Below are 25,478 nucleotides of genomic sequence, written 5' to 3'. Positions count from 1 at the left end.
TGACCCAACTACCTGACCAACAAATGGAAAGCCACCCATAGGTCCGAAAGTTATTGGGCTGTTTAACTTTGTGTTTTTTTTGTATTTTTTTATATTGTATGCAATAAAACCCATTGAAACGAAAAAATAAACAACTTTCTTTTACAGATGTCAGTGGGGCATTTCCTGTAGGCCTGCTAGTTTCCTAAAATTGACAGACAGACTCCCAACTTGCAACTTTTTCCATTGCAGGTGTTAATACAAAATGATAAAATGAGAATAAATAGGATAATAATAGGAAATGGTGAAACTTTAAACTATCCAAGCAGCATTTTCTACATAGTTTGTTCCTTTTGTGTGTTCTATTTCGGTGTTTCTCACCTCCATGCCTCAAGGCGCCCCAATAGGTCATGTTTTCAGGATTTCCCTCAGATGAAACAGCAGTGGTGATTACTAAGGCAGTGAAACTGATCAAATCACCTGTGCAAAATAATTGAGAGCTTGAAAACATGACCTGTTGGGGTGCCTTGAGGACTGGAGTTGAGAAACACTGTTCTATTTATTGCGCCCGATGAAATTGTGAACGATTTGTTTGATTTCATGGGGGAACCCTAATGCTACAGCTGTACTTTTGGAATACAATGCCTGCATTAAAGATGGGCAATTCACAAATAACTTTAGAGAGTTTCACCACCACCTTATTCTTTCTGGGCTTCCCTACTAGCCCTTTAATTAACGTAATGGGCAGTATTAACAATATGGAGACTTAAAGGCCAAGTCCACCATTTAGTAGTAAATACTGCATGAATGATTTTATGACATTGACCACTTTGTGCACTGAAGCCTGCAGAGCATTGCACCCACAATTAGTGCACAACAGGTGCAATGCACGGGCTTTATCAATGTTTATCCCAGCCTCAGTTCCGTATGGAGGTAGACACCTGGGCTGGAAAAGTGCAGACAGTCTACAAGGGGTGAAGGAAGAGATGGATCACTATTGAAGCTGTGCACAGTCCTCTGTGCTGTAGTGGCAGATGGGACTGGTGGTGATCCCAGTAAATGGCTAGTGGGCTGTGCATGGCTCCGTTGAATGAAAATAAATTATTTTCATCCAGAAGAAGCACTCCATGATTCAGGTTAGGGATGGGAGGTTTGTGGAATTCTGTATGTGACCATACTTCAAGTTACACTCTAAACATGGGTAAAAACAAGAAACAAGGTCCAAAACCTAGACCAAGCCTTTAAGGAGGCAAGGTTTCCTTTTACAGGAAAAGTTGAGCTTTAATGATCTATATATCAGTTTTTTTTTTCATACTGATAAATTGTATTGATGTAACATCTGCTTTATCATATGCTCAGTCTGAATTGCTAAATTGCTATTACATATAGCTAAACAGGCATATCTCATACTCCAATGGATGGTTGTGTTCTCCCTGGGTAAGGACCAGCCATAGGAACCACTGACAAAAGTAGAAAACCTGACCAGCAGAGTATGTGCAAACCGAGGCAGAACCACACTATATCATCTCTATAGTGGGGCAGAAGGTGTTATCCTCTGTGGGTTACACCGAGGGGCAGGGGGAGTTGTAAAGGTCAGATACATTAAAGTGAAGTTGTACTTTAATGCCAATACTTACAACTTTGGCAAGTTTTTCGCTGTTCCGAACCATGGTCTTTAGGTAAAGGATGACGGCCATCCCTGAAGTGCTCTGAACATTTTGCAAAATGTCATCTGAAATAGAGAATGCTTCATAAATAATCCATACATGTACACAATACTATACTAAGCTGCCATTATTCACTGAAAAAAAAAAAGAGAAAAGGGGGGGGGGGGGGGGGGCATCTGATTGTAGTATTAATATTACAGGCTTTATTCAATAATTAGAAATTGTGCGCTAGAAATTTTTTTTAGTTTTGAGCACCAGCTGCCACTGAAGGGTATATTGATTGGTTTACGGAAACGTTATAGCATCTACTAACTATTGTATATATTTATGGGATTTTTTTTTTTTTATACTAGTAATGGTGGTGATCAGCAACTTATAGCGAGACTGCAATATTGCAGCGGAAAATCGGACACCAAATTACACTTTTTGGGTACCAGTGACACGAATACAGTGATCAGTGCTAAAAATATACATCACAACTGTACTAATAACACTGGCTGGGAAGGGGTTAAACATCTAGGGCGATCAAAGGGTTAAATGTCTGCGAGTGTTTTAGTGTACTGTATGTGCTGCTTTTACTAGGGGAAGAGAAGAACTTTATTCTAGCAATTAAAATAGGAACAACTCCGTTTTGTGTATTTTATACATGATCAGGTAGTGCTGGCAGACATCCAGTGCCCGGCACCTGCAGATCGGCTACAGCTGTGATTAGTCACAGCAGAAGCAGGCCTCCATTGGTGCGTGCTCCCTAGGCGGAAGTGCAGAATCCTATACAGTATTTCACAAAAGTGAGTACACCTCTCACATTTTTGTAAATATTTGATGACATCTTTTCATGTGACAACACTGAAGAAATGACACTTTGCTACAATGTAAAGTAGTGAGTGTACAGCTTGTATAACAGTGTAAATTTGCTGTCTCCTCAAAATAACTCAATACACAGCCAATAATGTCTAAACCACTGGCAACAAAAGTGAGTACACCCCTAAGTGAAAATGTCCAAATTAGGCCCAAACTGTCAATATTTTGCCACCATTATTTTCCAGCACTGCCGTAACCCTCTTGGGCATGGAGTTCACCAGAGCTTCACAGGTTGCCACTGGAGTCCTCTTCCACTCCTCCATGATGACATCACAGAGCTAGTGCATGTTAGAGACCTCGCGATTCTCCACCTTCTGTTTGAGGATGCCTCACAGATGCTCAATTGGAGACATACTTGGTCAGTCCATCACCTTTACCCTCAGCCTCTTTAGCAAGGCAGTGGTTGTCTTGAAGGCGTGCTTGGGGTCGTTATGTTGGAATAGTGCCCTGCGGACCAGTCTACGAAGGGTGGGAATCATGCTCTGCTTCAATATGTCACAGTACATGTTGGCATTCATGGTTCCCTCAATGAACTGTAGCTCCCCAGTGCAGGCAGCACTCATGCAGCCCCCACCCATGACACTGCCACTCCCATGCTTGACTGTAGGCAAGACACACTTGTCTTTGTACTCCTCCCCTGGTTGCCGCCACACACACTTGACACCATCTGAACCACTGGGCGGCACAGTGGTGTAGTGGTTAGAACTCTCACCTAGCAGTAAAAAGAGTCGCTGGTTCAAATCCCAACCACGACACTACCTGCCTGGAGTTTGCATGTTCTCCCTGTGCCTACGTGGGTTTCCTCCGGGTACTCTGGTTCCCTCCCACACTCCAAAGACATGCAGGTAGGTTAATTGGCTTCTGTCCAAAATTGGCCCTAGTATATGAATAAGGACCTTGGATTGTGGGCTCTTTGAGGGTAGGGACCAATGTGAGTGTGCAATGTACAGGGATAGGGACAATTGTAGACACTCACTCAGGTTGAACTGGATGAACTGGTGTCTTTATTCAACCTTACTAACTATGTAACCAAATACTTTTATGTTGGTTTCATCAGACCACAGGACCTGGTTCCACTCATCCATGTCCTCAGTCTGCTTGTCTTCAGCAGACTGTTTGCAGGCTTTCTTGTGCGTCATCTTTAGAAGAGGCTTCCATCTGGGACGACAGCCATGCAGACCAAATTTGATGCAGTGTGCGGCATATGGTCTGAGCACTGACAGGCTGACACTCATACGTCTATATCCTAAAGACAACCTCTGGATATGATGCTGAGCACGTGCACTCAACTTCTTTGGTCAATAATGGCAAGGCCTGTTCTGAGCGGAACCTGTCCTGTTAAACTGCTGTATGGTCTTGGCCATCATTATGTAGAGCAACAATTCTTTGCCATGTTGAACTTCCAGTGACCAGTATGAGAGAGTGATAACACCAAATTTAACACACCTGCTCCCCATTCACAACTGAGACCTTGTAACCCTAACGAGTCACATGACACTGGGGGGCTAATTGGGCCCAATTTGGACATTTGTACTCACTTTTGTTGCCAGCGGTTAAGACATTAAAGGCTGTGTATTGAGTAATTTTGAGGGGACAGCAAATTTGCACCGTTATACAAACTGTACACTAACTACTTTACATTGTAGCAAAGTGTAATTTCTTCACCGTTCACATGGAAAAATATAATAAAATATTAACAAAAATGTGAGGGCTGTACTCACTTTTGGGAGATACTGTATATATACACACACAGGAGAGCCACCCTGTAGCAGTAAATCTGCTATGAGGTGGACAGTAAGTGGTTAAATTAGAAAACACCATGTAGGTAAGATAGCCAATACAGCGATGACCTGGGAACCTATAACCTACAGGACATGACACATTCATCTTTTAATAACCCAAGAAGTCAACAAAAGATGGAGTAGACGAGTAGACAGGTCAAGTACAAAGTTAATGCAGACTTACCATCCAGCAATATGTTAGTGAAGCAGCATAGCAGGTCACACATCTCTTTCCATAACAGAGGCTTAGAGTCCAATGCTGGAGGCTCCTGGACAGGCTCTGGGGACCTCTGTAGTAGAACCATAGCCAGCTTGATAGCTGTTAACAGATCATGCATGAGATGCGTCTGAGCAAGCCCATCACCCAGCACCTTCCTGAGATGAGATAGATGCGAGAGATGGAACTTTTGAGATCTTTGCATATTGCAGGGACTTCAAATAGAAACAAGTTTGATAAGATTTTAAAAAAATTACAATATTGTGTTATGGATTTTCAGGTGTGAGTAATTATGGGACCAGCAGAATAAACACTAGAATGCCATTTGTATTGTTACCGTCATAAAATCAGGTTGTAGAAATGACAGTTATATATTCGTCTCTTCCCCTGTGCATTACATGCCATTGTCAAAACGTATACCTTATTAACACGTGACCAGTCAGAACCAATAAGGAATCACTGCTCTGTGCTAAAATTTCTCTACTAGATCCATGCAAATTCTCAGAAACAAAGGAGCATGCTCTGCTCCGTTAAACATATTTTCTAAAATAAAAATGTTTTTTTTTTTGCCCTAAAGCTTTAGTGAGCTAACTAACTAGCTTGTTATGTTAAAGCCTTATTCCAAAATGGATTAAAATTCAATATTTTCCTCAAACTTCTACAAACAATATACAACATAATGACAATGTGAAAAAAGTTTGAAATCTTTGCAAATGTATTAAAAATAAAAAACAAAAAAACATCCCATGTACATAAGTATTCACAGCCTTTGCTTAATACTTTGTTGAAGCACCTTTGGCACAAATTATAGCCTCAAGTCTTTTTGAGTATGATGCTACAAGATTGGCACACCTATTTTTTGGCCAGTTTCTCCCATTCTTCTTTGTGGGACTTCTCAAGCTCCATCAGGTTGGATGGGGAGCGTCGGTGCACAGTCAATTTCAGATTTCTCCAGAGATGTTCAATCAGGTTCAAGTCTGGGCTCTGGCTGGGCCACTTAAGTGCTTACGGTCATTGTCCTGTTGGAAATGAACCTTCACCTCAGTCTGAGGTCCTCTAGACATGAAGCTCACCATTCAGGCTAAAGAGTTCAAGCTTTGTTTCATCAGACCAGAGAATTTTGTTTCTCATGGTCTGAGAGTCCTTCAGGTGCCTTTTGGCAAACTCCAGGTGGGCTGTCATGTTCCTTTAACTGAAGAGTGGCTTCCGTCTGGCCACTCTACCATGCAGGCCTGATTGGTGGAGTGCGCAGAGATGGTTGTTCTCCTGGAAGGTTCTCCTCTCTCCACAAATGCTGGAGCTCTGCCAGAGTGACCAACGGGTTCTTGGTCACATCCCTGACTAAAACCCTTCTCCCCTGATCGCTCAGTTTGGCCAGGCAGCCCGCTCTAGGAAGAGTCCCGGTAGTTCCAAACTTCTTCCATTTAGGGATGATGGAAGCCACTGCGCTCATTGGGACCTTCAATGCTGAAGATATTTTTTTGTACCCTTCCCCAGATCTGTGCTCCATACAATCCTATCTCGGCAGGCTACAGACAATTCCTTGGACTTCATGGCTTGGTTTTTACTTTCACAAGCACTGTTAACTGTGGACCTTATATAGACAGGTGTGTGCCTTTCCCAATTACGTCCAATAAATTAAATTTACCACAGGTGGACTCCAATCAAGTTATAGAAACATCTCAAGGACGATCAGTGGAAACAGGATGCACCTGAGTTCGATTTTAAAGTGGCAACAAAGGCTGTGAATATTAATGTACATTGGATTTTTTTTTTTTATTAAATTTTCAAAGATTTCAAAACAAACCTTGTTCACTTTGTCATTATAGGGTATTGTTTGTAGAATATTGAGGCAAATAATGAATTTAATCAATTTTGGAAAAAGGCTGTACACAACAAATTGTAGAAAAAGTGAAGCGCTGTGAATACTTTCCGAATGCAATTTATGTCCTACATCATACAGGCAGCTGGATCTTGGAGAAATCTTCACTCCAGGGATGCCCCATCCTCCTCCTGTGGCTGAATTTCTGGCACACAGGGGGTTAATAGCTTCAAGTGCTAGGCTGAGATGGACTTGCCTCTCTCCCCTTTCCTGGTCCAGTAAGAAACCTATTTCATTTCTTTTTCTGCATGTAACATGATCTGTGAATGGGGATGAGAATCCTGTGACCCAGACATCTTTTCACAGATCCTGTAATAGGCAGCGAAAGCAATCAAACTTTTTTTCAATGGAGGAGGAGGAGGGGGAGAAGGGGTTGGATCCCTATCAGGAGCTTTTTTCACAGCAGTTCAGCCCAGAGTTCAAAGCTATTAACCCCCCGCATGTTGAAGTTTAGAGACAGGAAGAGGACGGGCATCCCTGCAGTAATGATTTCTTCAGGATCCAGCTTCTCACACAATGTGGGACTTCCTGGATTAGAGGTAGCTCACTAAACCTTGAGCATGATGGGGACTGAAGAATAAAAGTGAAAAAACGACACATATGAGAATGACAATAAAGAAAATAAAAAAGTTTAAAATTCACATAAATATAACCCCCCCCCCCCCCCCCCAAGACATCGGTTGACAAAACGCGCAAGGCGGAGCCTCATGCTGACGTCATCTCACTACGGGAAGCGACCCGGCGCTATCTGTTTGCAGGTTGTCATTGATTTTTCAATGCGTAATAGTTTGTTCTCCTGATGTAAGTGCATTTTAAAGTTTTAATGAATTTGGAATACAGTTTCGCAATACGAGCTATTATTTTTTTAAATCCCCACTCGTTTTGCAAGTGTTGTCTCGCAAAACGAGCAGGATTCAAGCCTCTGCGGTGAGCAGTACCGCATTTGGCCAGAGGTGCGGGGGGGCGCCGGTGACACTCGGAGCCATATGGATGCACTTGGAAACACTCCGTTTCCGAGTGCATCCGAGCCATCTGAGTCTCTCCAGCGCCCCCACCTCTGGCCACATGCGGTACTGCATGCAATAGAAGTCAATGTGGAAAGAATTATCTTAGTTTTCGTTGACTTCTATAGGTAAACTCGCTTTGATATGCGCATGCTTTGGATTACAAGCATTCTCCTGGAATGGATTATGTTTGTAATCCAAGGTTCCACTGTACAGGATTTTACACTATGTAGAGTGTCCGTTTCCTATGTTTCTTCCGAATGTGCTGGGAGATGTGGAGACTGACGGAGGAGATGTAGCGACATTGATATCTTGGGCTAACCATCATATCCTGGAGTTGAAGATTCAGCTAACACATGATCACCAATACCACACATTGTCTATGACAGTGATGGTGAACCTTGGCACCCCAGATGTTTCAGAACTACATTTCCCATGATGCCCATGCACTGTGCAGTGTAGTTGAGCATCATGGGAAATGTAGTTCCCAAACATCTGGGGTGCCAATGTTTGCCATCACTGGTCTATGACTTCTCTGTAGTTAGAGAGTCATGGATTTCTAGTAAGCCTGCATTTGTGACCTTTGGTGGAGATTCTAATCAGTGTAGGTTCACTATCTGGATGGGGTTCACCAATTGGATTCCTTTGGATACGTTCATTTCTTTAAACAGTTTGTGCACTAATGAAGACTTTTTGCATGGGTGGACAATTGAGCATACCATTTTCAAGCACTGGCATGGTTTATTTCTTGCTTTTTGTTAACATGAAAATTCAGATATAGAAAAAAATTGGTTTACCATTTTTTTTACATCTGTGTATTTCCAACTAGCAGTTTTTATAATTTCTAGATTTGTATTTTTTAATTTTTCTCATCAGGCCAAATTAAACCACCAAGCTACACATTCACCCCCTTGTTATCTCTCGCCTTGACTATTGCAATTCCCTTTTCCCAGCTGCCTCTCCATAGGATATACCCTCTTCAATCTATCAAGAATGCTGCTGCCAGATTCCTCCTATCTTCATCAACTTTATTTTTTTGCCATATGCAACTTCAAATACTCAGCAGAAGTTCTCCACAGGCTAAGAAATACTACCTCAGCATTACCAAACTCCATTAAAAAAATCCTACGAAAAGAACAACTACTAAAGACCAACCTACAATCAACCATCAGACACAGGAAGACACCAATTCAACCACAACAATTAGCATGCGCCATGATCAACACCAGATCTGCAGTCAAACACAGACTGGAAGTCCACAACTTCATCACCCAAAACAACATAGATTGCCTCTTCATCACGGAAAGCTGGCTAAGGGTCATTTCACATGGGGCGGATCAGTGCTGATCCGCCCCGTGGATATCTGCTTGCTCAGCAGGGGGATCGCTGGAGTGATCTCCGCTGAGCAGGGAGATGACAGGTCCGTCTCTGCAAACTGCGCAGGGACGGACCTGTCACAGCGCCGCTCTCCCCTATGGGAGATCGGGGGGTGACGACAGACCGCAGTGTCCTTCGTCACCCGATCCAATCCAATGACGGATGGAAAAATAGCTTTTTCATCCGTCACACTTTTTCGGATCGGAGCGGGTCGGATGTCAGTGGACATGTCACCGCTGACATCCGATGCTCCATAGACCTCCATAGACCCCTATGGAGCATCCGTTCAGGTCCGCCTGAAAAACTGACAGGCGGATCAGAACGGATCGTTAGTGTGAAAGGGGCCTAACAAACCGAATTGGTGCCTGAGAACTACAGTATCCTAACTGAGCATAGAACAGGAAAAAAAAGGAGGAGGCCTAGCAGTGATCGTAAATCTCACCTTGTGCTCACCAAACCAACTTTACAGAACTCAGTGCCTTTCATGGAGACACTTACTCTACATCTTCAAACAACACCCCAAGACACCATTCACATACTACTATGCTACACCCCTCACTGAATTAATTTCAATACACTTCCTGAAAACCAAAAACTTTCTGGTACTTGGGGACGTTAACCTTTGGGCAAACTCTACCCAAGACCCTATCGCTACCACCTGCATTAACCAACTGGAAAAACTAGGTCTCCAGCAGCTGATAAAAGGTTCCCACACATGGTTCAGGACACACTCTGGACCTCATCTTCAAACAAAATATGGACATCAATATACTTAACAACATACCGCTACCATGGACGGACCACCACACTATCAAATTTAAAATCACCGCTAACACCACCCTCCAAAAACGAAAAACACGCAACAATACACTGGACCAGATCTCATAAGAAACTACACTCCGAACTCGTCAAAACCACATTATCAAACAAAATAGCAATGCTAAACTTAAACCACTCAACAGAAAAAAAAAAACTCAACTCCCTAAACAAGGCATTACTACAAAAAGTAGACTCAGTGGCTCCAAAACGCAGAACACTCATCTGCAAAAAAAAAACTTGGGATGGTTTAATGTCGCTCTCACTCTACTCAAGCAAGAATGCAGAAGAGCTGAAAGAGCATGGAGAAGAAATCCCACCAAGGAAAACCACACAAACTACAAAGCAATCACTGAGAAATACCACAAAGCAATTTTCAAAGCTAAAAAATAAAAATTTTCGAGCACCATCTCATTGGCCTTAAACTGCCGAACTTTTCAAAATAGTCGCTCAGTCGATGAACCCTACCTGCTTAGAGCCTCCAGCAAACGAAACTCAAGAATTCTGTAATGAGTTATCAGATTTCTTCATCGACAAAATCGACAACATCCAGAAAACAATTCACCAGAAAAAAAAACATCCAACCTCATTCAACCAAAGCAAAAAAGAAGATATATTGACACGAACATCACACAATCATTTTTCTCTGACCCCAATCACCACTGACGCCACCAAAAATATAATCAAAAGCCTCCAAAACAGCATATCACCAATCGACATCATTCCCACAAAACACCTGAAAGAATGTTTCGACATCTTGGCTCCTACCATAACACACCTCATAAATCAGTCGTTCAAAGAAGGGATTGTTCCGACCGCCCTCAAGCAAGGCACCGTCAAACCCCTGCTAAAGAAACCCAACCTCAACCCTCAGGACCCTAACTACTGCAGACCGATAGCAAGCCTTAACACCATCTCCAAGATTATTGAATTAGAATTATCCCCCGGTGCTTACCATCAAGTATATCTACAAGTTATACGGTTTTTACACAATTCTACCTATACCAACAGGTAAGAGTGCTAGGACCATAGATTTTGATCCCTCTCTTCCTGTGTTAATTTATTATCATTTATTATCGATCTACTTTTCATTTTAGATATTCCAAGATAGTAGACGCGTTGAGCTTTAATATTTGATGTCTTGTCACAGTTACCATGCTTTTTATCATGGGTTTTATTCGGCTGAGCCATTGAATTAATATAATTTATTATGTCTGTGTATACTGTGGGTGTATTTTTTATACTAACTATAATCATGTTGTACATAGCTCACTATATTATGAATTCTATTACAATATTCGTATTAATCATGTTTGCCTACCTTGTTGTTATTAATTTTATTACAATATGACGTACTAATCATGTTTATTTCTTTTGTATCATATCTTTGAATTGAATTAAATATATACCAATTACTGCATTATACCCACTGCTGTCATTATACAATATCTTTCTATATTATTATATTAAATGTCTCACCCTACCCAAGCAGTGTGTTTCATATAAAGTCCCAATGCCCCTCTGTCTCCCATTTTTCCCCCTTTTTACACTTTATCTCCAAGATTATGGAGAAAGCGGTAGTACAACAGCTACAACGCCACCTGGACACACACAAACTTTTGGACCCTCTGCAATCAGGCTTCCGCCCAGGCCATGGCACAGAAACGGCACTTCTCAAGATATGGGACGACGCCCTCGAAGCAGCAGATGACAGAGAATCATGTCTCCTGGTACTGTTGGACCTCGGGGCAGCGTTTGGTACAGTGGACCACAATACTCTACTCATCCGCCTCACAGAAGTAGCAGGAGTCACAGATTCAGATCTACAATGGTTCGCATCCTTCTTAGGAAATCGTTCTCAGACAGTGAAACTAGGAGCATTCACCTCTGAAACCGGGGCAATCTCTTATTCCCTCAAGGTTCACCCTCGTCACCAGTGCTCTTCAACATCTACATCCGCCCACTCCTCAAAATCATCAGAATATCAGACCTCTGCTTCCACTCATACGCTGATGACACTCAACTCTACTTTTGCATCACCGGACAAAAAGACCATCATCAGCAACTAGAAAAATGCATCACTTTGATAGACGACTGGGTGACCACTAGCTCCCTCAAACTCAACTAATCAAAAACAGAGAAAAACTGGGCATATAGCTCAGAAAAACTAAGAGGAAAAACTCAAGAATTGAGTTTCCTATTAGTTCAGTGTGGACAGGGACTGTTGCGGTATCATAAATTAAATTGAAACAAATAGGAAACTCAATTCTTGAGTTTTTCCTCTTAGTTTTTCTGAGCTATATGCCCAGTTTTTCTTTATACATACTAATTGGGACGATGGTATCTCGGTGACTTTGGAGGCTATCTATTATCTAATCAAAAACAGAGCTTCTTCTCCTACACGTGAACCAAAATTCCAAAAACTAAAGACCCCATGGACACCTCCCACCATCTTTGGACAGACCACCTCTCCAAGCACCAAAGCGAAGAGTCTCGGAGTCATCTTTGACTCAGAAATGTCAATGGATGCACAAATAGGATCAGCAGTCAGCGGATCTCACCATCTCCTCCGCTTCATTCAAAAAGAGGAAAAAGCAGCGGTAGTTGGAACAATCATTAATTCCCGACTCGACTAAGCAAACTCCCTCTACATAGGACTACTTGCATGCTTACAACTCATCCAAAACACGGTGGCAAGATTGAGAACAGAAAAACAACCCTGGGAATCCATATCCCCTTCCCTGAGGAGCCTAGATTGGCTAACCGTAAACCATAACGAATCAGATCACATTCAAGACCCTCTGCCTCACCCACAAATGCATACAAGGAAATGCTCCGCAATACCTACGTGAGAAAATAAAACACTACAGACCCAATCGCAGTCTTCGATCATCTAACCAATACCTCCTCCTCATTCCCAAATCCCCCTACAAATCAAAGGGAGAACGAAGATTCGCAGTCCAAGGACCACGGATATGGAACGCTCTACCGACTTACATCTGCATGGAAGAAAACCATTAGGCCTTCAGGAACAAACTCAAGACCTACCTCTTTTAAGAAGCTGGACAACACAGGACAAATCCAGCCCCTTGAGGCGATTCAGTTTGCATTGCAGCGCTATACAAAATTATTCATTCATTCACCTTACAAACCACTCAGTGTCTGCCACCCTTCTCCACCAATCCCTACACTGGCTTCCGATGACCCAGCAAAATAGATTCAAAATACTAACAACATACAAAGCCATTCACAACTCTGCCCCGAGCTACATCACCAATCTTGTCTCCAAACATTACTCAAACCATCCTCTCCACTCCTCTCAAGGACTCCTGCTCTCAAGCTCCCTCATCTCCTTCTCCCATGCAAGTCTCTAGGATTTCCCCAAAGCCTCTCCCATCCTCTGGAACTCTCTACCTCAATCTGTCCAGCTATCTCCTACTCTGGCTGCCTTTAGGCAATCCATGAAAACTAATTTCTTCAGAGAAACCTATCACACCTCCAACTAATGTTTTATTACTTCCATCAGCTCAGCCCCCACAGTTATACATTTGTGTACCACTTGCCCCACCCTATTAGATTGTAAGCTCCTATGAGCAGGGCCCTCTTATACACAACCCTCTTGTATTTTATTGTATTGCAAATGTACTGTCTCCCTTTTATATTGTAAAGCGCTACATAAACTGTTGCCACTATATACACTATTACTAAAAGTATTGGTACATCTGCCTTTACACACACATGAACTTTAATGGCATCCTATTCTTAGTCCGTAGGGTCCAATACCGAGTTGGCCCTTTGTAGCTATAAAAGCTTCAACTCTTCTGGGAAGGCTGTCCACAAGGTTTAGGAATGTCTCTATGGGAATGTTTGACCATTCCTCCAGAAGCGCATGCAGGCACTGATGTTGGATGAGAAGGCTTGGCTCGCAGTCTCCGCTCCAATTCATCCCAAAGGTGTTCTACCAGGTTGAGGAATACAGCTGAACTTTGTGTATGGCTACCATTTATGGCTTCTAATTGGTTATTATAGAATAAAACACAGCACCACTTTCTGACCTTTGTTAATAAATAGGTATAAGTTTTGACTACATTTCTTAGTGAACTTTTGCAAAAGCACATCAACAGATCAGTCTGGAGGAAAACACATACTTGACATTTAATGATACCGTAAAACAGATTAAAAATTACAGGGAAAGGGATTACAATTCGTTTTTTTGTTTTTTTTAATGGCTATTGATAATATCTTGTATTTATTAGCAAGTAAAATATCTTTTGTACTCACTTGTTTTGACTTTGAAACGAATGTAAAACTTTTACCAGGAATTGAAGGGCTGTGGGAAAAAAATAAAAAAGAAGAAAAACATTCATGGCCTTCAACTGAGAGCTGAAAGATGTCCCTGCATGTATCCTATCTGCACAATTTAATTCTGCCCTCTTAATCCTCTTGTATTTTATTTTACTGTAATTGTATATAAATTCTGTATAATAATAATACTTAAAAAACAAGTTAGCTAAATCAAAGAAACTTGCATTTACTAAAATTGCCACAAGGTGGAACAGTTTTAGAAAGAATATGAAAATTCCTATTCTAAAAAAACACTTTCTTTGCTAGAAAATTACTTAGGACCCCCAAATATACAGTGCCTTGCGAAAGTATTCAGCCCCCTTGAACTTTTCAACCTTTTGCCACATTTCAGGCTTCAAACATAAAGATATAAAATTTTAATTTTTTGTGAAGAATCACCAACAAGTGGGACACAATTGTGAAGTGGAAAGAAATCTATTGGATATTTTAAACTTTTTTAGCAAATAAAAAGCTGAAAAGTGGTGCGTGCAAAATTATTTGGCCCCTTTACTTTCAGTGCAGCAAACTCACTCCAGAAGTTCAGCGAGGATCTCTGAATGATTCAATGTTGTCCTAAATGACTGATGGTGATAAATAGAATCCACCTGTGTGTAATCAAGTCTCTGTATAAATGCACCTGCTCTGTGATAGTCTCAGGGTTCTGTTGAAAGCGCAGAGAGCATCATGAAGACCAAGGAACACACCAGGCAGGTCCGTAATACTGTTATGGAGAAGTTTAAAGCCGGATTTGGATACAAAAAGATTTCCCAAGCTTTAAACATCCCAAGGAGCACTGTGCAAGCGATCATTTTGAAATGGAAGGAGTATCAGACCACTGCAAATCTACCAAGACCTGGCCGTCCCTCTAAATTTTCAGCTCAGACAAGGAGAAGACTGATCAGAGATGCAGCCAAGAGGCCCATGATCACTCTGGATGAACTGCAGAGAACTACAGCTGATGTGGGAGAGTCTGTCCATAGGACAACAATCAGTCGTACACTGCACAAATCTGGCCTTTATGGAACAGTGGCAAGAAGAAAGCCATTTCTCAAAGATATCCATAAAAAGTCTCGTCTAAAGTTTGCCACAAGCCACCTGGGAGACACACCAAACATGTGGAAGAAGGTGCTCTGGTCAGATGAAACCAAAATCAAACTTTTTACCCACAATGCAAAACGATATGTTTGGCGTAAAAGCAACACTGCTCCTCACCCTCAACACACCATCCCCACTGTCAAACATGGTGGTGGCAGCATCATGGTTTGGGCCTGCTTTTCTTCAGCAGGGAAAGGGAAGATGGTTAAAATTGAGGGGAAGATGGATGCAGCCAAATACAGGAGCATTCTGGATGAAAACCTGTTGGAGTCTGAAACTGGGACAGAGATTTATCTTCCAACAAGACAATGATCCCAAACATACAGCAAAATCTACAAAGGAATAGTTCACAAATAAACGTATCCAGGTGTTAGAATGGCCAAGTCAAAGTCCAGACCTGAATCCAATCGAGAATCTGTGGAAAGAGCTGAAAAATGCTGTTCACAAACGCTCTCCATCCAACCTCACTGAGCTCGAGCTGTTTTGCAAGGAAGAATGGGCAAGAATTTCAGTCTCTCGATGTGCAAAACTGATAGAGACATACCCCAAGCGACTTGCAGCTGTAATCGCAGCAAAAGGTGGCTCTACAAAGTATTAACGCAAGGGGGCCGAATAACTTTGCACGCCCCACTTTTCATTTTTTTATTAGTTAAAGTTTCAAAAATCCAATAGATTTCGTTCCACTTCACAATTGTGTCCCACTTGTTGGTGATTCTTCACAAAAAAACATTTTTTTATATCTTTATGTTCGAAGCCTGAAATGTGGCAAAAGGTTGAAAAGTTCAAGGGGGCCGAATACTTTCGCAAGGCACTGTGTATATATATATATATATATATATATATATATATATATATATATATATATATATATATATATATATATTTTTTTTTTTTTTTTAAGCAGAGGCCTAACAAATTGAAGGGTTTGCAATTTTACGCCACGACGCAATTTTTTTTTTGAAAGTATACCCTTTTTTTTATTATTTTAATGCACAAAAACACAATATAATAAACCAGAGATGACGTTACGCCAAGAAAATAGATACCAAATACGTCACCCTTTAAAATTGCGCACGCCTGCGGAACCTGCGACATAATGCAAACTTTACTATCCATTTTTTTTTTTTTTTTTTTTTTGTTTATAGGTCACCACTTTAGATTTACAGAGGAGGTCTGGTGCTAGAACTACTGCCCATGATCTCATGTTTGCGGTGATACTTCACATGCGTCCGTGTGGGACGTACGTGTGAGTTTGCCTTTGCGGGAGAGCAGGGGGAGCATTTAGTGACAGGTACTCTTTATAGAGAGATCTGGGGTCTATAAAACCCTAGATCCCTCATCTGCCCTTAAAAGCATTTAATTACACAGGGGGGCACCATTGGACCCCTCACAGGAGGCACTGGCTGAGACCCCGCACAGGGGGCACCACTGAAACCCTCACAGGGGGCACTGGCTGAGGCCCCGCACAGGGGGCACCACTGAAACCCTCACAGGGGGCACTGGCTGAGACCCCGCACAGGGGACAACACTGGGCCCTTCACAGGGGCATCCACTAAGGCCTTCACTGGGGGCATCCACTAAGGCCTCTCATTGGGGGGTGCCTATGGAGGGCCCACTTAAACAACCCCCCCAAGTTGACAACCCTGGGAGGGGGGGGTGGACAGAGTGTCCTAAGCACCTAAGCTAGAGGCCTGGGCCTCACCCGGGGAAAGGGGAGGAAGGGGGGGTGTGGAGGAGAACCCCAGAGGGATCGATCACTCCAGGGAAGGAGAGGAGGGGGCCCCTTACTTAACGCTCTCAGACAGATCCTCCTCGCTACTGAAGTGGGGGGGCTGTCAGCCATGAGGAACGCTGTGACACAGGCCGAGACCCGGTCATATGTGACCTCGCAAGACGTTTAATTCGCAGGGATAGCCCACATTCAGTGGGGCTATGTCACAGCTGACCTAGTGCGTAGCTGCGGTCTGCACGCGCTCGCTGGCCAGACTGGGGAGACCACTGGATCTTGGTGTGCAGCCCGTCGCCCAGTCCAGAAGTTGATTGTAGATGTCACAGGAAAAAAAATCCAAGAAAAAAAAAAGTAGCTTTAAAAGCAAAAACAAATAAATTGCCAGGACCAGAGATCCCAGCAGGGAACTAGGTCCTTACTCCTGACTAGGCAGAAGAAAAAATGAAGGCATATAGCAGAAAGGGGGGTGTATATCACCTAGGGCTGCCCATAGGCGTAGCCAAGTCTTTTTTCTGCCTAGTGTCCTACTCCTGTAGGGGCGATATAACCCTATGGTTCTGAATAATGGAGAGCTGTGACATTGCGCACAATCGTGGAATGGCACCAAACTTCGGTACTTATAAATCCCCATAGGCGACGCTTTAACATTTTTTACAGGTTACCTGTTTAGAGTTACAGAGGTCTAGTGCTAGAATTATTGCTCTTGCTCCAACGTTCATGGCGATACCTCACATATGTGGTTTGAACATCGATTACATATGTGGGGTGCAACTTATGAATGCGTTCGCTTCTGTGCGCAAACATGTGGGGGCAGGGGCGCTTTAAAAAAAAATTATTATTATTTATTTTACTTTTATTTTTCTATTTTTAGACTTTCTACTTTTTTTTTATCACTTTTATTCCTATTACAAGGAATGTAAACATCCCTTGTAATAGGAACAGTGCGTGGCAGATCCTCTGTACTGCGATATCTAAGGCCTCTAGGCAGCGAAGCCAGAAAAAAAACAAAATGCAGCGTTATCACGCCCAGTCTCAGAAAAATCATAGAAACGTCCGGGGGCCACCTGGCCCACCAGATTCTCTGTGGTAAACTTCCGTCATGGACCGACTCCTTCTTCCTCTTGCCAATCGTACGGGTGAGCTGGGAGAAGCATCGGAGGGCGGCGGGGGGAAGGTGGGAATATGCCCTTCTGCTGCCTGCAAGAACGATCAAGCAGCTGAACAATCACTATGATTGTTCTTACAATGCAGGGAATCGCCAGCTCTAAAAGAAGATATCTGAATAATGCCTGTAGCTACAGCCATCATTCAGATATCCCCACTCAATTCATATGACATTGTTGGGTGGGAAATGGTTAAAGTGGGTATTTCAGTTCTTGTTGGGTGCTGATAAGTGGCAGCTTTTTATATTTCTATGATTTACTGTGTTTTTATTTTCAGTACTTCTTTAACTCCAGTAGATCAAAAAAAATTGTAAATTATACAAGGGTACAGTGGTGAGGTCAAACAGTACACAATAGAACAATAGATGTTGGCACTGTGGCTAAATGAACAATCATATAACAATTCCAGCTAAATGAGCGTGTGATTATAACACATACTGTAGCATTTTGATCTGAAGGGGGACCTGAACATATACATGTGTGTGGTTTCGGACCATGTTTCGAACGATGCTGCCCTTATTATTATTACAGGTACTTATATAGCGCTGTCAATTTATGCAGTGCTTTACAGTCCCTGAATTGAATTACTGAAATTAACTAACTTTTTGATGATATTCAATTTTTTTGAGACGCTCCTGCATTTCTTATACCTGACTACAGAAAAAAAAAAAATAACTGGAATCTGCTGGGCTGTTAGAACGAAAAAGGACACAAATCAATTATGTATAAGGTAGTAGAAGTATGAAATCTTATTACAATTACCTTGTGGCAAAAGGCTTATGGCACAGCTGCTACCTGCAAGAACACAGAGAAGGTTTTTCATCATTCACAGTTAAATCAAACATTTTGAAGAAAGAAAGAAAGGAAAGAAAGAAAGGAAAGAAAGGAAAGAAAGGAAAGAAAGGAAAGAAAGGAAAGAAAGGAAAGAAAGGAAAGAAAGGAAAGAAAGGAAAGAAAGGAAAGGAAAGAAAGGAAAGAAAGGAAAGAAAATAATTACTCTTTTGTCTTGCTCTGTTAAAATGAATTGGTCCTACCTATCCTGTGTCAGACAAAAAATCAAACCTTGTGCGATTTGGAGGCCCCGACATCTAAGGATCGGCCGATTATCAGTGCGGCCGATATTCAACTTATTTAGAAGTATCAGATCGGTCAAAAATCTGTCTGATATTACCGATATTCCTTCAAGGAGTTTTACTGGGGTGATGCATGCATGCAGTTCTTTAGAGAGGACAGCCGGCTTTATTGTAATAACCGATGCGGCTCAGCATTCGCTCGGCTGTTATTACATGCAGCGGGAGGAGACGTTCCCCTCCCACCACTTTCTGCCTCTTGCCCAGGCTCTCCCGTCCCACCAGGAGGCCCGACCAACCAGTCAGCACGTCCGCCGGCTGGCCGAAGACCTGGACAAAGCCGAAGCTTCATCCGGGTCTCAGATCTAGTAATACAGAAGCAATGTCATGACATCACTTCCCGGATTACTGCCATCCTAACCGCTTCCTGACCAGCTCCTGTGTGTATATATATATATATATATATATATATATATATATATATATATATATATATATATATATATATATATGGCAGCATAATGGCTCTGCTGCGCAAATCGCCATGTATATATACTGTGGGCGCTTTAAGAACCATAGCAGGCGCAAGCAGGTGCCCGCTGCAGAGCGGGGGATCCAATGCATGTGGCCAGTGGGCGCGATCCCTGCCGGCCACCCGTGATTGCATGCATGAGAGCAGGAATGGGGGTTTGTATGTAATCATCGCCATTACTAGAAAAAAAAAAAAAAAAAAAAATCGATCCCCAATTTTGTAGACGCTATAATTTTTACTCAAACCACTCATATTGCGATTTGCTTACCAAAAATATGTAGAAGAATACATATCGGCCTAAACTGAAAAAAACGTTTTTAAAAAAAAATTGGGATATGAATTATAGCAAAAAATAAAAAATATTGTGTTTTTTTCAAAATTGTTGCCCTTTTTGTTTATAGCGCAAAAAATAAAAACCGCAGAGGTGATCAAAATACTACCAAAAGAAAGCTCTATTTGTGGGGGGGAGGACATAAATTTTGTTTGGGTACAGTGTCACACGACCACGCAATTGTCAGTTAAAGCGACGCAGTGCCGTATCGCAAAAAATGATTTGTTCAGGAAGGGGGTACATTTTTCCAGGGATGAAGTGGTTAAAAGCGCCAGTTTAAAAAATAAAAAAATTTAAAAAAAAAAGTGTAAAATGACAGTGTAAAAAAAAATATATATATTTTTTTTTAAATGTACAAAATATCTGAAAAATGGCCGAAATATGGGTATCGTATCAGCCCTGAAAAAACTATATTGGTTTAAGCCTGAGCCCCTTCTGGCGTCACCGCCTATCAAACAACTATCAATTATCAAAGCCTCCACTGTGCACTGGGGGAATTGCCTAATTGCCTAATGAAAAAAATTAATAAATAAATAAAAGTAAAATTCCCATGTACAGCTTAGGGCAGTGATTCTCAACCAGGGTTCCTCCAGAGGTTGCTAGGGGTTCCTTCAGCATTGGGCAATTACTGCCTCTCAGATAAGTTCCCACCGACACCATTGATCTTTTTAGCTATCTGTAAGGAGGTAATTCTTCCCAATGACCATCACACTAATGTATCATGAGTTGTAGATTTAAATTTTTTAGAAGGGGTTCCCTGAGACCAGAGAACTATTTCAAGGGTTCCTTTGTGTTGAAAAGGTTGAGAAATTGTAAGCCTACAATCGAAGAGGCAGCTATACACACCTAGTTCAGGACAGTAATTTACCATGGACCTCCATGCCCAGTTTTTTTTCAGTTCAAGTACTTGGTGCTCAGAATACAAATGTGATCTAATGAGTTGAGGGTCTGGCCATTCCACCCATTAACATAAAGGGCAACCTCACTGCCCAACAGTGCTGCACAGGATTAGGGGTCAGGCACTCAACCCATTTGATCCAGAAAGTCTGTACATAGCAGAGCACCCAGTCATTTCAGGCACCATTGGGCTTATACCTAAAAAGAACCTCGTCTGTGTGGAGGTGCCAGCTACGAGATGACAGCTCTGGATTAGATGGACTTTATGGTTGCTTTATGATACATTCAGGAGCCTGTTGGTGCCTACTCTACAGTCTTGCTGACAGTTCAAGAAGGTTTGCTTAGACACAGATTATCTTTAATGTGCATCTGGACCACACAGGATTATATGTTTAATACCAAACTGTAAAATGTGCATTACCAAGGTTGTTCTCCATACACGATGCTATATTGTCCACCACTCTCCTAAAGTCTTCTGTATCTTCTACTGCAATATCCTTCCTTAGGCAGGCAGTTAAAGCACAGATCGCATCATTTTTACATGGATCAGGAATGCTGTTTAATGCACTGAAAATGACAAGAAACAATTACAGGTTAACTTTCAGCCACAGTACTCCATTTGTTGGTGGAGATAAATCCACAGGCTTCCAGCATCTCTTCAGTTATTCTACCAGAGCTATCAGCTCTACTTTCTGCACTGCCCCATGAAGCTAAGCAAGGGAGAGGGACCCCTGAGCAGCAAGAGATTCCTTCGTAACAGAATGAAGCCGAGAACTGGACAGAAAAGTCTTTCTTCAGGAATCCAAAATATGAACCAGATACCAGTGTATTTGTGCCACCACTACCAACGCAACTGTAGCCCTTAAACACCCCAGGGCACCAAAGTCTCATTACAGAGGTGCCATGGCAGTCAAATAAGACAGGAGGAGGATTGCCTGACACAAACTCAGGCCCGCTTTAAAATGATATGAACAAATGCTTTGCTTTACCTTGCCAAGACCTTTTTCAGTGGATTCTTGTTGTCAACTGCAAAGTACATTTCAGCCAGAACACTCATAGAGCAGCAGAGCTCCTCTGTACCAGCAGAACTGCTAGGCAGGTCTTCTAAGAGAGGCACCACCTGAAATAAGAGACAAGATGACTGTTTACAGAAAATATTTCCAGACCTTCCTCTCCTGCCTTTTAGTCAATCATCCACATTGAAACAAACTAGTATCAGGATCCGACCATACCCTGTTGCACATATACAGTAAGCAAACCCTGATCCTCATCAGACACCCCCCCCCCCCACTCCTCTACCTTATAACACTACACTCCTCCTTTCTTTCTTCCCCATTCTTAAGCCTTTACAGTCCTCTATCACAATGTATTTTCTTACTTCTGCATGCGTTTATGATTCTCACCCTAAAACACCAACTAGACAAAGTACACCACCCCTTCCCCTTTAGAAATCACAGTCCCACATACCATGTGCAACCAGCATTCTTCTACCTCGGGGGTAGGCAACCTTTAAGAGGTGGAGATCTAACTGCACATGGGAGAAGTCAAAGATCACCAGGCTCAGTGTCGCCTCCTCACACCTGATTTCATGTATTTCTCTATAAAATTTGAATTATTTTTTCTAATGCATACTCTATCCTCTGTCTTAATAGATTACATGTTACAGTTGTACATATTCCCTGAAGAAGGAGATTTAGTTTCTCTGAAACGCGTAGCATACATGAAGTAACTGATATATGTACAGATTTTCAGTGTATCTATACACTCCTTGTTTTATACATACCTTTCTACATCTGTTTTTATCTTTTTCAATAAAATTCTTATCTGACTTTTTGAAAAAAATATTTTCTGGTTATTGTACGTGCCTTAAAGTCCACCACTAGGGGTACTTCAAAAGTTCTGCTTTAAATTTTGGATGTGGCACACAAAAATTGTTAAATTATTGTCTCCCATATATCTCTTTGTATATAAAAATAAATAAACAGAAGTTCTTTGAGCAGGGGGATCGTAATGGATGATTTTTAGCTAAAATGGCTAAATATGAACAGCCTATATACCGAGATCGGAAATATGTACTTTGGAGATATGGTCTGTACAGGGTCTAAAATTTTTGAGACCTTTCAGCAATATTATGAGACATTGTATACATCTCAGTTGTGCTTCTATTTCCAGTCAGTCAACTGAATTGGCGGCATGGCTGGACTCAGTTGCACTGGCCTGGTTAAGAGATAATGAGAGGGAGGTGCTAGTTCGCCCATAACATCAGAGGAGGTCCTTTTGGTCATCAGTTCCTTTCCATTGGGAAAGTCACCAGGACCAGATGGCCTTCTTATTGAATTCTATAAGGCCCATGGAGACCTCTTACTCTTAGCTCCTGTATTGGCTTCTCTTTACTCTTTACTTGATTGTCTGAAGGAGGGAGCTTTTCCGGACTCAATGAGTCATGCCCATATCGTTTTAAACACAAGCATCCAAAAGATCCATCCTGTTGTGCCTCATACAGGCCTATTGCTCTTTTAAATGTAGACTTTAAGATTTTGATAAAGCTCATCCCCCGACTATTACAACCTATGACGTCTAATATTATTGACTCAGATCAGACAGGGTTTATGTCCGGCAGGGCTACCGATGTGAATTTGAGGAGATTATATACCAGTGATGGCGAACCTTGGACAGTGATGGCGAACATCTGGTCACCCCAGATGTTTTGGAACTACATTTCCCATGATGCTCATGCACGCTGCCGTGTAGTTAAGCATCATGGGAAATGTATTTCTAAAACATCTGGGGTGCCAAGGTTCACCATCACTGTTATATACTAATATTCATGCTTCACATCTTAATATAGGATCTCTACGGTCATTGCCTCCCTAGATATAGAGAAGGCTTTTGATACTCTGGGGGAGATCACTGTACCACATCGGATTGTTAGTACAGCTCAGACTTGAGCTGCCAGTAGCATTTACCAGGCTTAAAGGGATATCCACCCTCTCTATTTGTCCTGTTCACTATTATTATCAAAAGTAAAAGAAAATATAATTTTGGGTTTACACCAAAACAGGAATAGAGGAGAAATCTTCCAATGGGGAAGTTCTCGTAACTGCGAAGACTACCTGGGATTCCCTCACTTTGGATTTGGACAAATTTCCCCTATGGGGCAAAGGGAAAAAAAAAAAAAAAAAAACACAACAGGTGTTATAACCCTCCCTTAATCTATTCAAAATGAAAAAATTTTTTAGCCTTTAGTTCTACTTTAAGTTTATGATCCTAGCATTTGAAGGTTTAATAAACTAAAGGTAATCCACTAGACTTTTCCCTTGGCTATACTAGAGTGAAATTATTAACGTGGTTCTAAGTGCAGAAGGTTTTTTCTTTATCTTAATGTATTCTATTATTTTAATTCTGTGTGCAGCTCCCCCCCCCTCCCCCATACTTACCTAAACTCAATGTTGATAAGGCGCTGTACACAAGAGCAGCATCACTGCTCTCTCCTCATTGGCTGAAACACAGCAGCGGGTGCCACTGGCTCTTTCTGCTGTCAATCACAGCTAATGAGGAGGAAGCAGAGGCGCAGACCAATCCGCACTGAGTGGCTCGGAAGCTAGCCTGCATGAATGCCCCCATTGGAAGCTTACTATGGGGGCACTCAGCAGAGGGAAAAGGCAGGAGCACAGGCGTGCGACTTGAGAAGAGGAAGATCAGGGTTGCTTTGTGCAAAACCACTGCACAGAGCAGGCAAGTATACAATGGTTGTTGTTATTTAAAGAAATACCTTTACAATCACTTTAACTTCAGATATCCCATCACCATAAACTGCCAAAATTATTTTGGGATCCCAGCTCCCCTTAAAGGGATTTTAAGTAACTAATCAACACAGAAAATAAATCTGAATCACTGACACCTCCTGCTGCAGCAGAAGAACAAAGACTCCATAGTGTGGAAGAACAGACCCAGTGAACTCAGGGTGGTAACATAACTTATTTAAATAATTTTCGGGTTGTTACCTTTTTTATGCAGTGGATTTGCTGAACTCCATCTTGTAACTGTAAGCACTGAATAAGAAGAGAAGGCAAACCTTCTGCCTCGCCATCTGTAAAATCTATAGAGACAAGTCATTTATAAATGTGTTATCTGCTGCTTTATAGTAGACATCAGTCTTTTTTTTTCCTTTTTTTATATTCTTTATTTTTCTTTTTGACAATTTGACAATTTATACATACACGTTTATACAATTAATGAAGGGAGCCGATTATACAATTTATTACATAGTCTCCTTGCGCCCCTCCTCTTACAAAGTACAATATAAACCTTAACCCGCCCCCCCTGAGGCAAAAACACACCGGAAAAAAAAAAATAAAAAAAAAAGAGGAGGAGGAGATGTGCCCCCTATCTCCCCCCGTGTCCCTCGTCCTCCTCTGTCCCCCTCGCCTGTTAATCAGACACGACAGTCCCCATTCTCTAAGAATGTCAGCCATTTTTGCCATTTCCCTTGAATTTCCCCTTCTGTCTCCTGAATTTTGTCGATCGACTTTTCCATCAGCCTGATCTGCTCCACCCTCCTCACCCACTCAAGAATTGTCGGCCCCTGTGGATCTCCCCAATGGTTTGGGATTAAGGCTTTGGCTGCATTCAAAAGGTAGGGGACAAGAGTAGCTTTATATTGCCTTACTCCCATGTCTGTGTCGTGAAACAGGCAAGCCCATGGGCATTTCCTAATCCTCCTTCCAGTTATC

The 25,478-nt window shown here is 41.9% G+C and overlaps 1 protein-coding gene across 2 annotated transcripts in view; it reads right to left on the bottom strand.

Annotated features, from left to right (window-relative positions):
* Positions 1-25,478, bottom strand: part of THADA (THADA armadillo repeat containing) — a 930,763-nt gene that overhangs the window by 893,173 nt on the left and 12,112 nt on the right. For both annotated transcript variants that reach the window (XM_077485673.1, XM_077485674.1), the window contains exons 3-9: positions 24,750-24,844; positions 21,735-21,865; positions 21,167-21,312; positions 18,678-18,710; positions 13,866-13,914; positions 4,473-4,663; positions 1,617-1,711 (exon numbers count right to left, since the gene is read on the bottom strand). In XM_077485673.1, coding sequence (XP_077341799.1) covers positions 1,617-1,711; positions 4,473-4,663; positions 13,866-13,914; positions 18,678-18,710; positions 21,167-21,312; positions 21,735-21,865; positions 24,750-24,844 — 740 coding nt within the window. The remainder of the gene's footprint in view (positions 1-1,616; positions 1,712-4,472; positions 4,664-13,865; positions 13,915-18,677; positions 18,711-21,166; positions 21,313-21,734; positions 21,866-24,749; positions 24,845-25,478) is intronic.

The sequence above is a fragment of the Lithobates pipiens genome, unplaced genomic scaffold (assembly GCF_037356315.1).
Source record: "Lithobates pipiens isolate NorthernLeopardFrog02 unplaced genomic scaffold, aLitPip1_a1.2 Scaffold_18, whole genome shotgun sequence".
Classification (NCBI taxonomy): Eukaryota; Metazoa; Chordata; class Amphibia; order Anura; family Ranidae; genus Lithobates; species Lithobates pipiens.
Note: the sequence above shows the minus strand (reverse complement) of the source record. Positions and strands in the feature narration are given on the sequence as shown.